This window comes from Rhinatrema bivittatum, chromosome 2 (genome assembly GCF_901001135.1).
Source record: "Rhinatrema bivittatum chromosome 2, aRhiBiv1.1, whole genome shotgun sequence".
NCBI lineage: Eukaryota > Metazoa > Chordata > Amphibia > Gymnophiona > Rhinatrematidae > Rhinatrema > Rhinatrema bivittatum.
This window is the reverse complement of record NC_042616.1, coordinates 43,777,766-43,790,749: the sequence shown is the minus strand read 5'-3', so window position 1 is coordinate 43,790,749 and position 12,984 is coordinate 43,777,766. Positions and strand designations below refer to the sequence as shown.

At 43.4% G+C, this 12,984-nt stretch overlaps 1 protein-coding gene across 1 annotated transcript in view; it reads left to right on the top strand.

Moving 5' to 3' along the window:
* Positions 1-9,971, top strand: part of LOC115085959 (gastrula zinc finger protein XlCGF26.1-like) — a 30,398-nt gene extending 20,427 nt beyond the window's left edge. Inside the window, exons 3-4 of the mRNA XM_029592534.1 lie at positions 4,071-4,190; positions 5,712-9,971. Of these exons, the coding sequence (XP_029448394.1) occupies positions 4,071-4,190; positions 5,712-7,438 (1,847 nt within the window). The 3' untranslated portion in view covers positions 7,439-9,971. The remainder of the gene's footprint in view (positions 1-4,070; positions 4,191-5,711) is intronic.
* Positions 9,972-12,984: the final 3,013 nt, after the last annotated feature.

Sequence of the window (12,984 nt, the reverse complement as noted above, 5' to 3'; positions counted from 1 at the left end):
AAGAGAAGGTGATATTGCCTCTGTTCAGGTCATTAAGGAGGCCTTATCTTGAGTAATGTCTCCCGTTTTGGAGGCCATACCGACAAACGGAGACAGACAAGAGAGGAGGAGGTCCAGAGAAGAGCTACTGCGCTGGTGCAGAATTTGCACTAAAGCCTTGTGAGCTGAGACTGAATGATGTTCTTACGAGTAATTCTAGGGGACAGGACAGAGAGGGAGGGAACATGGTTAGGGACGACAGTGTAAATAATGCACGAGATGCAAACCTTGTTTCCAGTGGCAAACCAGTTCCCATAGTATGTGGGCGAGATCTGAATCTCTCAAGTGTTAAACTCAGGAGAAACGAAAGGAAATATTTCTACTCTGATAGGACCGGTCAGTGGAGGCATGGGGAAAAAAAACTGTATGAAAACGCAGGAGGAAAGGGAAGAGGTGAAGGGTAAGGTTAAAGATCGTCTTTGGTCAGTTGCCTTGCAGTGGGAGGCAAATTGAGCAGACTGCATGGCACAGTCTATCATAATCTCTGTTTCGATATTTCCAATTGCCTTCTAGGAAAGAATGAAGCTTGTGCATGTTGTCACAAGGCTTGTAAAATCTTGCACTATTCATAGTGGGAGCCAGACTATCCAGAAGAGTCAAGAGGGTTTTATTTATTTGATGTATATTCCGCCTTTCAGGCACTTCAGAGCAGATTACATTCAGGTACTCGATGTTCCTGGGTTGCCAACTTTCAGCTGTGAAAATTCCCAACACTTTGGACGCACGGAGTCAAATTTTCACCTTTGCCCTTCCACATGACTATTTATTTAATAAAAAAAAAAAAAAACCAAAACTAAATGACTTGCCTTATTACTGGAAATCTGTGCACGAAGTGAAGTACAAGCAAATGATTCCAAATATAAAAATACCAATAATTGCCACCCCCACCATTGGGAAGAATCGAATCCTTGTCATTTATCAGCTCACACAAGCTTTCTAATAACTCTTTAAATCTGTTTTGCCCCATTACTGTCGCTTATCCCTTGAGTAAGATACAGATGATGGCAGATAAAGCCCAGACTGCTCCATCCTCTCTGCCCTCTGCTTTGGGTAGAAGCGGGCACATATTCTCACAGGCAACCCTACACCAGCTCCCCCCTCCCCCCTCACTATCCTGTCTTTTCCACCTGATATCTCACCCCTGTCGCAACTTGTGTTGAGTGTGGGCTTGACGCCAAAAAGCCATGAGTAAACTAAATTACAAGTAGAATATAGTAAACCTCCCATACCAAAACAACACAAACTGCCAGCACGCAAACAGTAAAAACCCTACCTAAGAAAAGGCGACACTGCAAATGTTACCCCAGGCCTTAAAACTCCAGTACACTCATTAGGAAAACAGAACAAGCAAGGCTGTTAGAGATCCCTACACGGAAGCTATAAGCCTTCAGAATAACCTCACCTTGGTCACCCATGAAAAACGCAGACAGACTCTCACCAGATACAGAAAAAAAAAGTGACCATAAAGTATAAATAGAAACATGCAGCTGGAAACGGCTACAAGCCAAATTCTGTATATCATGCAAGAATGGGAAAACAGAAACATCGCCATTCCTCACAAAGCAAACAATCAAAGCAATAAAAAATAAAACAACTTAATAGTAAAACCATATTTTAATATGATTCATAAACAAATCAAAAGAGCTGATGAATAGGATAACATCCAATAATTAATAACTCAAAAATTTAAAAAATGTACCAAATACCAGTATTTCAAAACAGACACTTCAAATAAAGTCCAAAAATTCAAACAAATAGGGATAAAAAATATCCCCTGCTCTCCATACCTGGGAACCTTTGATTTCCAGTCACCCTTAGATTGTCCTGGGTTAGTGGAGGGGAGACAGGATGAACACTTTATCCTCCCTCTCTCTCTTATACACACACTCCTTAACACATATGCTCATTCTCTCACACACACAAACACATTCATACACAAAGATACAGACTCTCATACACTCACAAACCTCTTATATGCTCACTCTCTCACACACACAAACACATTCATACATAAAGATACAGGCTCTCATGCACTCACAAACCTTCTCTTATATGCTCACTCTATCACACACACAAACACATTCATACATAAAGATACAGGCTCTCATACACTCAAACTTTCTCTTATATGCTCACTCTCTCACACACACAAAAGGCTCTCCCACACATTCATTGGCTCTCTCCCTTACACAGTACAGGCTCTTACACACTCATTGGTGCTCTCTGCTTCACATACACAGGTTCCCTCTCCACCACCCCCCATTATACACAAACAGGCTTTCTCTCCTTCATACATACTCACTGGTGCTCTCTTGCTCACAGACATAGGTTTTCTAACACATTCTGGCTCTCTCCCCCCCCCCCCATAAATACATAGACTCTCTCATACACACAAGTTCTTTCCCCCCTTCCGCTCTCTCACACTCACTGGCGCTCTCTGCTCCCCAGACATACACACACAGGAGTTCTCTCACACTCAGAGGCCCTCTCTCCTTCTCCAACACTCACACATACACAGGTTTTTTCACCCCCCCCCCACACACACACACACTCTCCCCCACAAACACACAGGTTCTCAGACTCTCACACTTATTGGCATTCTCTCTCTCACACATACACAGGCTTTTTCACCCCCCCCCCCACACTCCCTCTCCCACACACACAAAGCTCTCAGACTCTCACACTCATTGGCATTCTCTCTCTCACACATACACAGGCTTTTTCACCTCCCCACACACCCTCTCCCACACACACACACAGGCTCTCAGACTCTCACACTCATTGGCATTCTCTCTCTCACACATACACAGGCTTTTTCACCCCCACACACACCCTCTCCCACACACATACACAGGTTCTCAGACTCTCAGACTCATTGGCATTCTCTCTCTCACACATACACGGGCTTTTTCACCCACCACCACCCCCACACACACACACACACACCCTCTCCCATACACATACACAGGCTCTCTCATAGTTTGGCGTTCTGCTTTAGCACACCAACGGCCCACCTGAGTTTCTTATTTTGCCACAGCGGGAAGGGAGGTGCCGGTCGCCTTTACTTGTTGCACTGCAGGAGGAAGGAGAAGTGTTGGCGGCCCCACATCTTTGGTTGTGCCACAGCGAGAATTGAGGAATTAGCAGCCTCACGGGCTCTTTCATTTCTTCGCTGCAGGCAGGGAGGGAAGGTGTCGGCGGCTCCACGGGGCCTTTTTTTATTGATCTGTGGGTATGAGGCGAGGTGCCGGCAATCCCGCTGGGCTTTTTAAAATTGTATTTCATTTTATTTTTTTAATTTGTACCACGGGTGGGAAGGTAGGTGCGGGCAAGAGGTGACGCCCTCACCGCTCTTGTTTCCCCGTGGGCGAGACGGCGGCGTGGGACCTTTTTCGTTTTTTTCATCGTGGGCGGGAGGCGAGGTAGCGGCAACATCACAGGGCTTTCTCTTGTTTTGCCACGGGCGGGAAGGGAAGGTGTCAGCAGCCCTATGAAGCCTTTTGTTGATTCGTGGGTGTCGGACGAAGTGCCTGCGGCCCTGATGAACTTTTTCTTAAAAATTATTATTTAATTTGGGCCATGGGCTGAACGGTAGGTTGCAGCAGAAAAAGGGGGAGTCGAGCAGAGGCAGGCAGGTTTCAGGAGGTACAGCGCCACCCTTGGCTGTGGCGTGAAACCACAGCTCCTTCAAATTAGGTGACTGGATGCAATGAATAGGCACTGCGCTCAACGGTAGGGTTAAAATCCGGACAATCTCCAGACATTTTAGCCCTCAGTCTGGCTTCTGGACGGTACTTTAAAACTCTGTACTGTCCAGAGGAAATCCGAATAGTTGGCAACCCTACTGTGTACCTGAACGTTTCTGAGATCACGGAACCTCTCAACGTTTCCTCTTTAAGTGAGGACTTGAATACTTTTGTTCCATGAAAGTGAAAAATATGTGAATGCCAGAAATGTTTTGGAATTGTTGAATCAGGGAGAATAAAACCCAGAGTGACTATGGGAAACCTAATACAATGTTCTTATCCCAGGATCAGGCTCTCCGCCCATCACCCCAGATATTATCTCCCGCATTGAACGAGGGGAGGAGCCGTACATCAGGGAGGAGCCGGGATCGGAGGAAAGAGAAACTGGGAGAAGCAGCTGCTCAGGTGAGTGCAGTAATAAGAGGGACCGGGGTAAAACTGCTGAGATGAGGAGGGGAAGGAGCAGCTGGGAACTGCAGAGACCCCGTCACAAGCTCCTCTGGCGATCTCTGTAATCACGCACAGGCTTTCTGTTACAGGCCCCAGTCACATAGGATGTCCCTTTCCTCATCCAGTCACCCAGCTTCCTAAAACCATCTGAGGGCCATAATTTAATCTGCTCTAAAGCAATATAGGATGGGAATCGCCCTGACCAGGGTACATCAAGAGGGATGCGAGGTCCCCCTCGGAGTTTGCTGGTTCTTTTGACAATGTGAAGTGCTGGGGAAGGGGAGAAAAAGAGGGCAAGGTTGCCAAGGGCATGGCAGATAAAATGCCAGAAATAATATTTCTAGATTTCTCAGAGTTGGCAATTCAGCCACAACCCTGGAAACCCTGCCTTTTCCTTCCCCTGCATCCTGGGGTGTAGTATGCACACGTGTGGTACACTCCCTTCTCCCCTCCCCTCCCTTTCATTCTCTCTCACATTTTCCCCTTCCTCTCCCTTCCCTTTAACTCACCACCTCACCTACCTCCCTGTAAAAACATAAACAAAAGTAAAAAAAAACCCCAAATCTTTCTTACCCTCGTCTAGGGGTGGAGCCACTTAGTTGCCCCCCTGCTGCCGAGGTCCCTAAATTGTAGGGATTGCATGGCCCGGATCTGGTGCAGAAGGAAATATTCTGGGCGAGGTCAGACGCAGTGTGTGAAGTGAGGGGGGGCCCTCCAAGTCAGATCCCGTTACTATAAGCACCCGGAGAGGAGGTAGGAAAGAAACACGGACAGTAGGTTTGGTGGCCAAGGCAATCCCAGAACTGAGAAGCTGGGTCAAAGCAATAGGAACCCAGTCGGAGGCAGTGCAAGGCAGCAGAGGCCAGGAAGCACCCAAACAGATCCCACGACCGTCAGGGGTGGAGAGGGTGGTAACCCTTGGGTCAGCACTGCACCCGGCAAGTATCAGATCATCTCGGGAAAGAGGGGGGCTGCAGCAAAACAGACCTGGGTAGGAAGGGTGCCGGCTGCTTCCAGGTAGCTTCCTGCTTTTCGGTGCACTCAGACAGCGCCTCCTCTGCCGGTGGGATCTGGAACTTCCTGCCAGCGTTTCTGCCACCGCGGCCGTGCATGAAAAAATAAATTCCCCTTCCTGCTCCAGCCGCAGGAAGGAAATGTCCGCTGTGCTCTAGAACGGGGTCTCCTGTTCTAGACTGACACGGCTGTACATGATCATTTACAGAGCGCCATATGTTAGTGAACAGTAGGGGAAGAGAAAGAGCTGTCGCAGTCTCTCCTGATTTACTGTCCCATGGTCAGAGAAGCTGGAGCCTGGAGTCCCCCAGTGGCGAATTCTCTCCATTATCAATTGAAGATCTTCTATTCCCTGCTATGTCCGCCTTCTTTTATATGAAAGTTATTCCCTACACCGGAGTGTCTTATTCAATGTTTCCAACAAACTTAATAATTCCCAGTGTTTAACTTTTTTTTATCCAGATAATGTTGATCCCAGAAGCAATAATACAAAGACACATCACCCGGAGCTCAGTGAGAATCCGGAAAGGAGCAAGACGTTATCAAGCGCCTCCAAGGATAAGCAAAGAAATTGCACAGGAGTCTCAGCTGAGAATTCTCCCGTGTGTGAGCAACGTACCAGTGCTATCGCACTCGGAGGGGAAGAGGAGAGAAACCAGACAACGGAACAAAGATGTTCATGTGATGGTTGTGGGATTTTCCTCGGGGGACCTGTAACTCTAAAATCACAGCAATCATGTCACGTCGAGCAGAGACTATGTGCAGATACAGACTGTGAGAAACCTTTCGGTCAGAAGGGAGAATTGCTGGAACAGGTAGAAACCCAAACAGAAAAGAGACCTTTCAGAAGTTCTAAATGTGGGAAAGGTTTTAGTAGGAAGGCAGATCAAATCCAACACCAGAAATTCAACAAGGCAGTAAGATTTTGTACAAGTATGGAACCTGGAAAAAGCTTTCTTAGTAATGTAAATATCACAAAATACAGCAATTTTCATATAGTAGAGCAACCATTTTCTTGTTCTAAATGTGGTAAAACCTTCTCTCTCAGAAAACAGTTTATTAGTCACCAAAACCTCCACGCAGGTCAGACAGCATTTTCAAATACTGGGTATGAAAAAAGATTCAATGGGAAAGGGCATAGCACAATGGGTATCCAGACTACTGGGAAACCATTTTCATGTACTGAGTGTGATAAAAGCTTCAGTCACAAGGCATACCTCATACTGCATCAAAAAATTCACACCAGTGAAAAACATTTTGTATGTACTCTGTGTAATAAAATCCTCAAAGACAGAGCAACTCTTAGAAAGCACAAAAAAATTCACACAGGTCAGAGACCATTTACATGTAGAGAATGTAATAAAAGCTTCATTGAGAAGACTAGCTTCTTAAGACATCAGATAATCCACACTACAGAAAGACCATTTTTGTGTACTAAATGTGGTAAAAGCTTCAATCAAAAGGCAAACCTCACCCTTCATCAAAAGGTTCATACTGGTGAGAGACCATATTCATGCCCTGAGTGTGATAAAAGATTCATACAAAAAGGAAACCTCATAGTGCACCAAAAAATCCACACTGGAGAGAGACCATTTGCATGTACTGAGTGTGATAAAAGATTCAACCAGAAGGGAAACCTCATAGCGCACCAAAAAACCCACAGTGATGAGAGACCCTTTGTATGTGCTGTATGTGGTAAATGCTTCAAACATGAGGTAAGCCTCAGAAAGCACAAACATGTCCACAATGGTGAGAGACAATTTTCATGTGCTGAATGTGGTAAAAAATTAGATTACAAGGTAAACCTTACCATGCACCAAATAATGCACACTGGAGAGAGACAGATTTCATGTACTGAGTGTGATAAAAGGTTCAAACACAAGGCAAACCTTAGAATGCACCAAAAAATCCACTCTACTGAAAGAAAGTTTTCATTTACTGAAAGTGGTAAAATTTTGATTCAGAAGACAAATTTCACAACAAAGCAGAAAATCCAGACTGGTGAAAGATCCTTTTCATGTACTGAGTGTGCTAAAAGCTTCACTCAGAAGACAAGCTTCGCAAGACATCAGAAAATCCACACTGGGGAGAGACCATTTTCATGTGCACAATGTGGTAAAAGCTTCATTCAGAAGATACACCTCATAAAACATCAAAAAGTTCACAGTAGCATGAGACTGTTTTCATGATCTGTGTAATAAAAAGCTTCAGCTGGAAGATGTTCCTGAAAGCTCACAAAACATCCACATCAGAGAGGGAGAAGAGTCAAGAAGGAGGGCAAATGAGAGATCATGAAGTGGAGGAACTGATAGCTGAGCTCCAAAGCTCTGTGGAAATTGACAAATGTGCTGAAGTCCAGCAGAGGGAGACTAAGATAAACCTGACACCTAAAGTACAATGTTGGATCAATAACATCAAGAGGGGCCATAATCTGCTTAAAAGGAACTTCTAGTGATGATCCAGAAGCTAATTGCATACAATATTGTGCAGTGAAACCTTTAACTCAGAAAATGTTATCACCAGGGACACAAGACTGGAATAACAAGAGGGAGACCTCTCTTACCTGGAAACAGTATATAGGGATACAAATTAAATCACTGCATTCAGTGGCATGGGTAAGAGAGTACCTGATAGGATCCAGCAAAATTCTGAGAGAGATCCAAAACATCAGGCTGAAGCAGGCTGCACTAATAGAAGAAGATCTTAAGTTCATATACTCAATTAAACTGAAATTTGCAGCTGACGCTCTTCCATGCGGGTAGTGCCAACCCCACCTCAGCCCAAGGGTCCATGCTCGCAAAACGTTTCGAGAAAAATTGTGATATAAGGAGCCATATTCTATCTGAAACAGCTCTAACATTAATGATATCCACAGTGCAGCTGTAGGAGATGTCTGCTTTATCCAATGAAGCAGAATGCATCTTTTTATTATTAGACATGGTTTTAACAAGAACATTATGTTATCTGAATTTATGCTGTCTTCCCCTGAACCATTCCCCAATATACAGAAGGAACAGGACCATTTTGCTTCGAGACCGAACATATTACCTATCGTTTTTCTCACATCCTTCCAGAACTCCTGAATAACACAAGCAATGAATCAGTGATGCCTGCGGGTTTCCACACTTTAAGCAAGCACTGTCCTCTATGAATCCCATTTTTTGTGCTCGCAAGGGTGAATAAATGGTATGATGAAATATTGGCAATTGCAGTTCTCTTGAACTTGCATTATTAGACATCTTGTGTATCAGATTATCTAAGATTATGCATCTAAGCATAATGTCATCCAAATCCTCCTCTACATCCTCCTGTCATGTTTTTACTAAATTCTCAAAAATTAAATATCTTTTATTTTGCAGCAAGAATCGATAGAGGTGGGATAATGACCCCTGTCTGGCAGCAAAAAGTTTTAACAGAGCTTGATATGATGAGTTACTCAACCTGCCATTCATTGTAGACATGGCTTTTCTAAAATAAGCACGTATTTGCCCATAGAGCAAAAAACTGGCCATGCTGAAAACCTAAAAGTCTTTGGCACTGATCAAACATATATAACTGCCCTGTAGTACTATCCAAAAAATTATTCAGTTGCCAATCAGGAGACACCTTCAAATTATGTCTTTTTGGCAAGACGTAGGAGGGAAACCCCAGATTGCCTCACAGGGGCAGATGAGATGATACAGACACTGCCAAGGACATAGCCCTGTGTACTAAAGACCATATTTCCTAATTGACTCAGCCAACAGTGAGGGCATGAGTATACTATGCAACTCTTCTGATTGTCGGTGTAATCAGGTGTACCATATAGCCAATCTCCCAGAAATCGCAGATTAGCCACCCAAGTATACATTCTAAAGTCAGGTACCTCCCTTTGCTTTGGGGGCCATCATGGTTAAGTAAGGTAGTTGTGCTTTCTTATCTTTCCATGAAAAACTCCCAGACATCTTTTGTATAGCTCTCAGGTCCTTCGCCTTCAAACAAAATGGGGAGCATCAATAATAAATATAACAAGGCACTATAATCATCTTGATGAGTGACTTTACCCTTGTAAAGTCAGAGGAAGAGTCTGTCGGCTATCCAACTTTTTCTGTATCTTATCTATCGAAGAAGGAATATTAGAAAAATTGCCAATGGATTTGCAATCCTAGATATTTTATACAGTTCCCAGCCCATTTTACCAGGAAATTGTTCCAGTTTTGGTGAAGTGCACTAGATACATCTAGTGCTTCAGTCTTATCCAGATTTAATTTAAAACCCAATACACTTTGATATACTGTACTGAAAAAATCTGTAATGCCACTGGCAATACCGATTTTGCATGAGATAGTAACAAGAGGATGTCATCGGCAAATAGCAAAGTTTTGACTTGAAATTCATTTCATTGCTTCCCTGTAACTTCCCTGGTCATTTGCAGTTTCTGAACCATCAGCTCTACCATCAGTATGAATAATAGGGGAGAGAGAGAGGGCAGCCTTGTCGAGTACCTCTTTGGAGACAAAAGGCCTCAGAGAAGTGTCTGTTCATTAGGATTCTGGCTGAAGGATTTATATATAATAAAGCACTATATTCAAAAATCCTTCCTTGAAATCCAAACTTTTGAAGAACCTTAAATAAGAACATGCCATACTGGGTCAGACCAAGGGTCCATAAAGCCCAGCATCCTCTTTCCAACAGTGGCCAATCCAGGCCATAAGAACCTGGCAAGTAGCCAAAAACTAAGCCTATCTCATGTTACCATTGCTAATGGCAGTGGCTATTCTCTAAGTGAACTTAATAGCAGGTAATGGACTTCTCCTCCAAGAACGTATCCAATCCTTTTTTAAACACAGCTACACTAACTGCACTAACCACATCCTCTGGCAACAAATTCCAGAGTTTAATTGTGCGTTGAGTAAAAAAGAACTTTCTCCGATTAGTTTTAAATGTGCCCCATGCTAACGTCATGGAGTGCCCCCTAGTCTTTCTATTATCCGAAAGAGTAAATAACCGATTCACATCTACCCGTTCTAGACCTCTCATGAGGTCTAGAATGAGTAGATGTCATAAAGAAAGTCATAAAGAAAGTTCACGATTCCCTATCAAACGCCTTTTCAGCGTCACAGCTTATCAATAAGGGCACTGGAATAGATTTATATAGACAGCACTCCAAGGCTGCACACATTTTATGAATGTTAGCCATGGATCGCCTCCCAGAAACTAAACCTATTTCATTGTTAGATATCAACTTAGGCCTGAGAAATTTGAGGTGGGTTGCTATAATTTTTGCATATATTTTAATATCTAAATTAAGAAGTGATATAGGTCTATATGACGAAGGGAGCTGTTCGTCTCTTCTGGGCTTTGACAAAACAATTATGGTTGCTTCCTTCATTGCATCTGGCATCCTGCACTCATCACACAAGGCCTCAAATGTTGAATGCAAATATTCGGGAATCTCCTTTATTAGTGACATAAAAAAAAAATGCATCCAACCCATCCGGACCCCATTGCCTTCATTGATGGTAAAGATTTAATGGTTTCCCTAACTTGTCCCACTTCAATTGGCCTATTCAGTTTCAGCAGTTCCTCCTTTGACACCCCCAGGGCATTGTATCTCTGCAAGAAACCTATCCATATCATCACTATCATTACCCTCTGCTGCATATAGACTTTGATAATACTCTGAAAACACCTTTGCAATGTCTTCTGTGGAAGTCAATAAAGTACTGTATCCCATTCTTATTGCTGACACAATATAGGATATAGGTTCTACATTTACTTGGGTGAACATTAGTTCTGCAGGTTGTGGTTATGCCTCACTCAGTTTTACATAAATAACACGGATAAGAGCAATCCAGTTCTTTTTATTGTCTCTGTGTATCTTGTCTTTTATGAGTGTCTTATTGTATGCCGCTTAGAGCAATGAAACATATAGAAACATAGAAATGATGGCAGAAGAAGACCAAACGGTCCATCCAGTCTGCCCAGCAAGCTTTCACACTTATTTTTTTCTCATACTTATCTGTTACTCTTGGCCCTTAGTAACCTTTTGGTTCTATTTCCCTTCCACCCCCGCTATTAATGTAACCTTTTGGTTCTATTTCCCTTCCACCCCTGCTATTAATGTAACCTTTTGGTTCTATTTCCCTTCCACCCCCGCTATTAATGTAACCTTTTGGTTCTATTTCCCTTCCATCCCCGCCATTGATGTAGAGAGCAGTGCTGGAGCTGCATCTAAGTGAATTATCTAGCTTAATTGGTTAGGGGTAGTAATCACCGCAATAAGCAAGCTACTCCCATGCTTATTTGTTTACCCAGCCTGTGCCATTCAGTCCTTGTTGGTTATCTGAGTATAATTCCACTTTACTTCATTCCCCCCCTGCCGTTAAAGCAGTGAGCTGCGCTGGATATATATTCCAAGTGAAGTATCATGCTTAATTGATTCGGGTAGTAACCGCCATAACAAGCAAGCTACACCCATGCTTATTTGCTTATCCAGATTATGTAATTCAGTACTTGTTGGTTGTTGTCTGAATATAAATCATCTTTTCTTCATTCCCCCCTGCCATTGAAGTAGTGAGCTATGCTGGATATGCAGTGAAAGTGAAGTATCAGGCATTATTTGGTTTGGGGTAGTAACCGCCGTAACAAACAAGCTACTCCCCTCTTTTTTGTGAATGCAAATCTTATTTTCCACATTTCCTCTTGCTATTGAAGCATAGAGCAATGTTGGAGTCGCATTAACCATGTGTATGTTTATTGAATAAAGGTATTATCTCCAGGTAGTAGCCGTCATTCCCGCAAGCCACCCCCATAATGGATTATGTATGGGTTATACATTTTTTAAATAAATAAACCAAGAAGTTTTGGTATCAAATATTGAGTGGAGGAGTAGCCTAGTGGTTAAAGCAGCAGGCTACAACCCAGGAAAACCCTCCGTTGCCTCAGGTATAAAGTTAGATTGTAAGCCCATGAGGGAAATACCTATAGTGCCTGAATGTAATCTGCTTTGATGTTCACTTTGAAGTGCCAACGTGTGGAATATAAATAAATAAAGCATTACAGAGGACTATGTGTGAGCATCATACTTTTAAATATTAAACTATGTATATGGAGGGAGATGAATGATGGGGAAGGGAGAAATGCATGGGGGTAGATGAGGAAAAGCAGGTGATCAGGTGCTGGGGGAGGGGAAAGATGCAGGAGGCACAGTTGCCAGGAAAAGGTAGCTTAGTGGTTAGAACAGCAGCCTATGACCCAGGGAAGTCCCAGTTTAAATCCCACTGCTGTTCCTTATCACCTTGGGCAAGTCACTTTTTTTCCTCTGTTGTCTCAAGGTTCAAACTTAGAGTGAAAGCCCTCTGGGAATAGGGAAATGTCTACAGTACCTGAATGTAATCTGCTTTAAAGTGCCTGAAAAGCAGAGTATAAAGAAATTTAAAAAAAAGAGGGGAGGTGTGTGTGGCATACTCTCAGTTTCTGCAGCCCATGCTTCTGGGCACTGCAGTGAGGCTGTGCTTGCTGCGATAGGATGGAATAGGAAGAAGGCAACAAAAGGAGGCAAACAACATAGCACCAGCAGGGTGGAGAGAGCAGGAAGGAGGAAATAGGTAGAGGAAACGAGAAATGGGGGAGAGGGATAAGGGAAGAGGGCTGGAAAGAAATATGAGAGTCAGCGGGAGAAGAGAGTTGAAGGTGGGAAAATAGGAAGGAATATGTGTGTGTGGGCAAAGGAGGAGGAGATCTGGATGTGCAC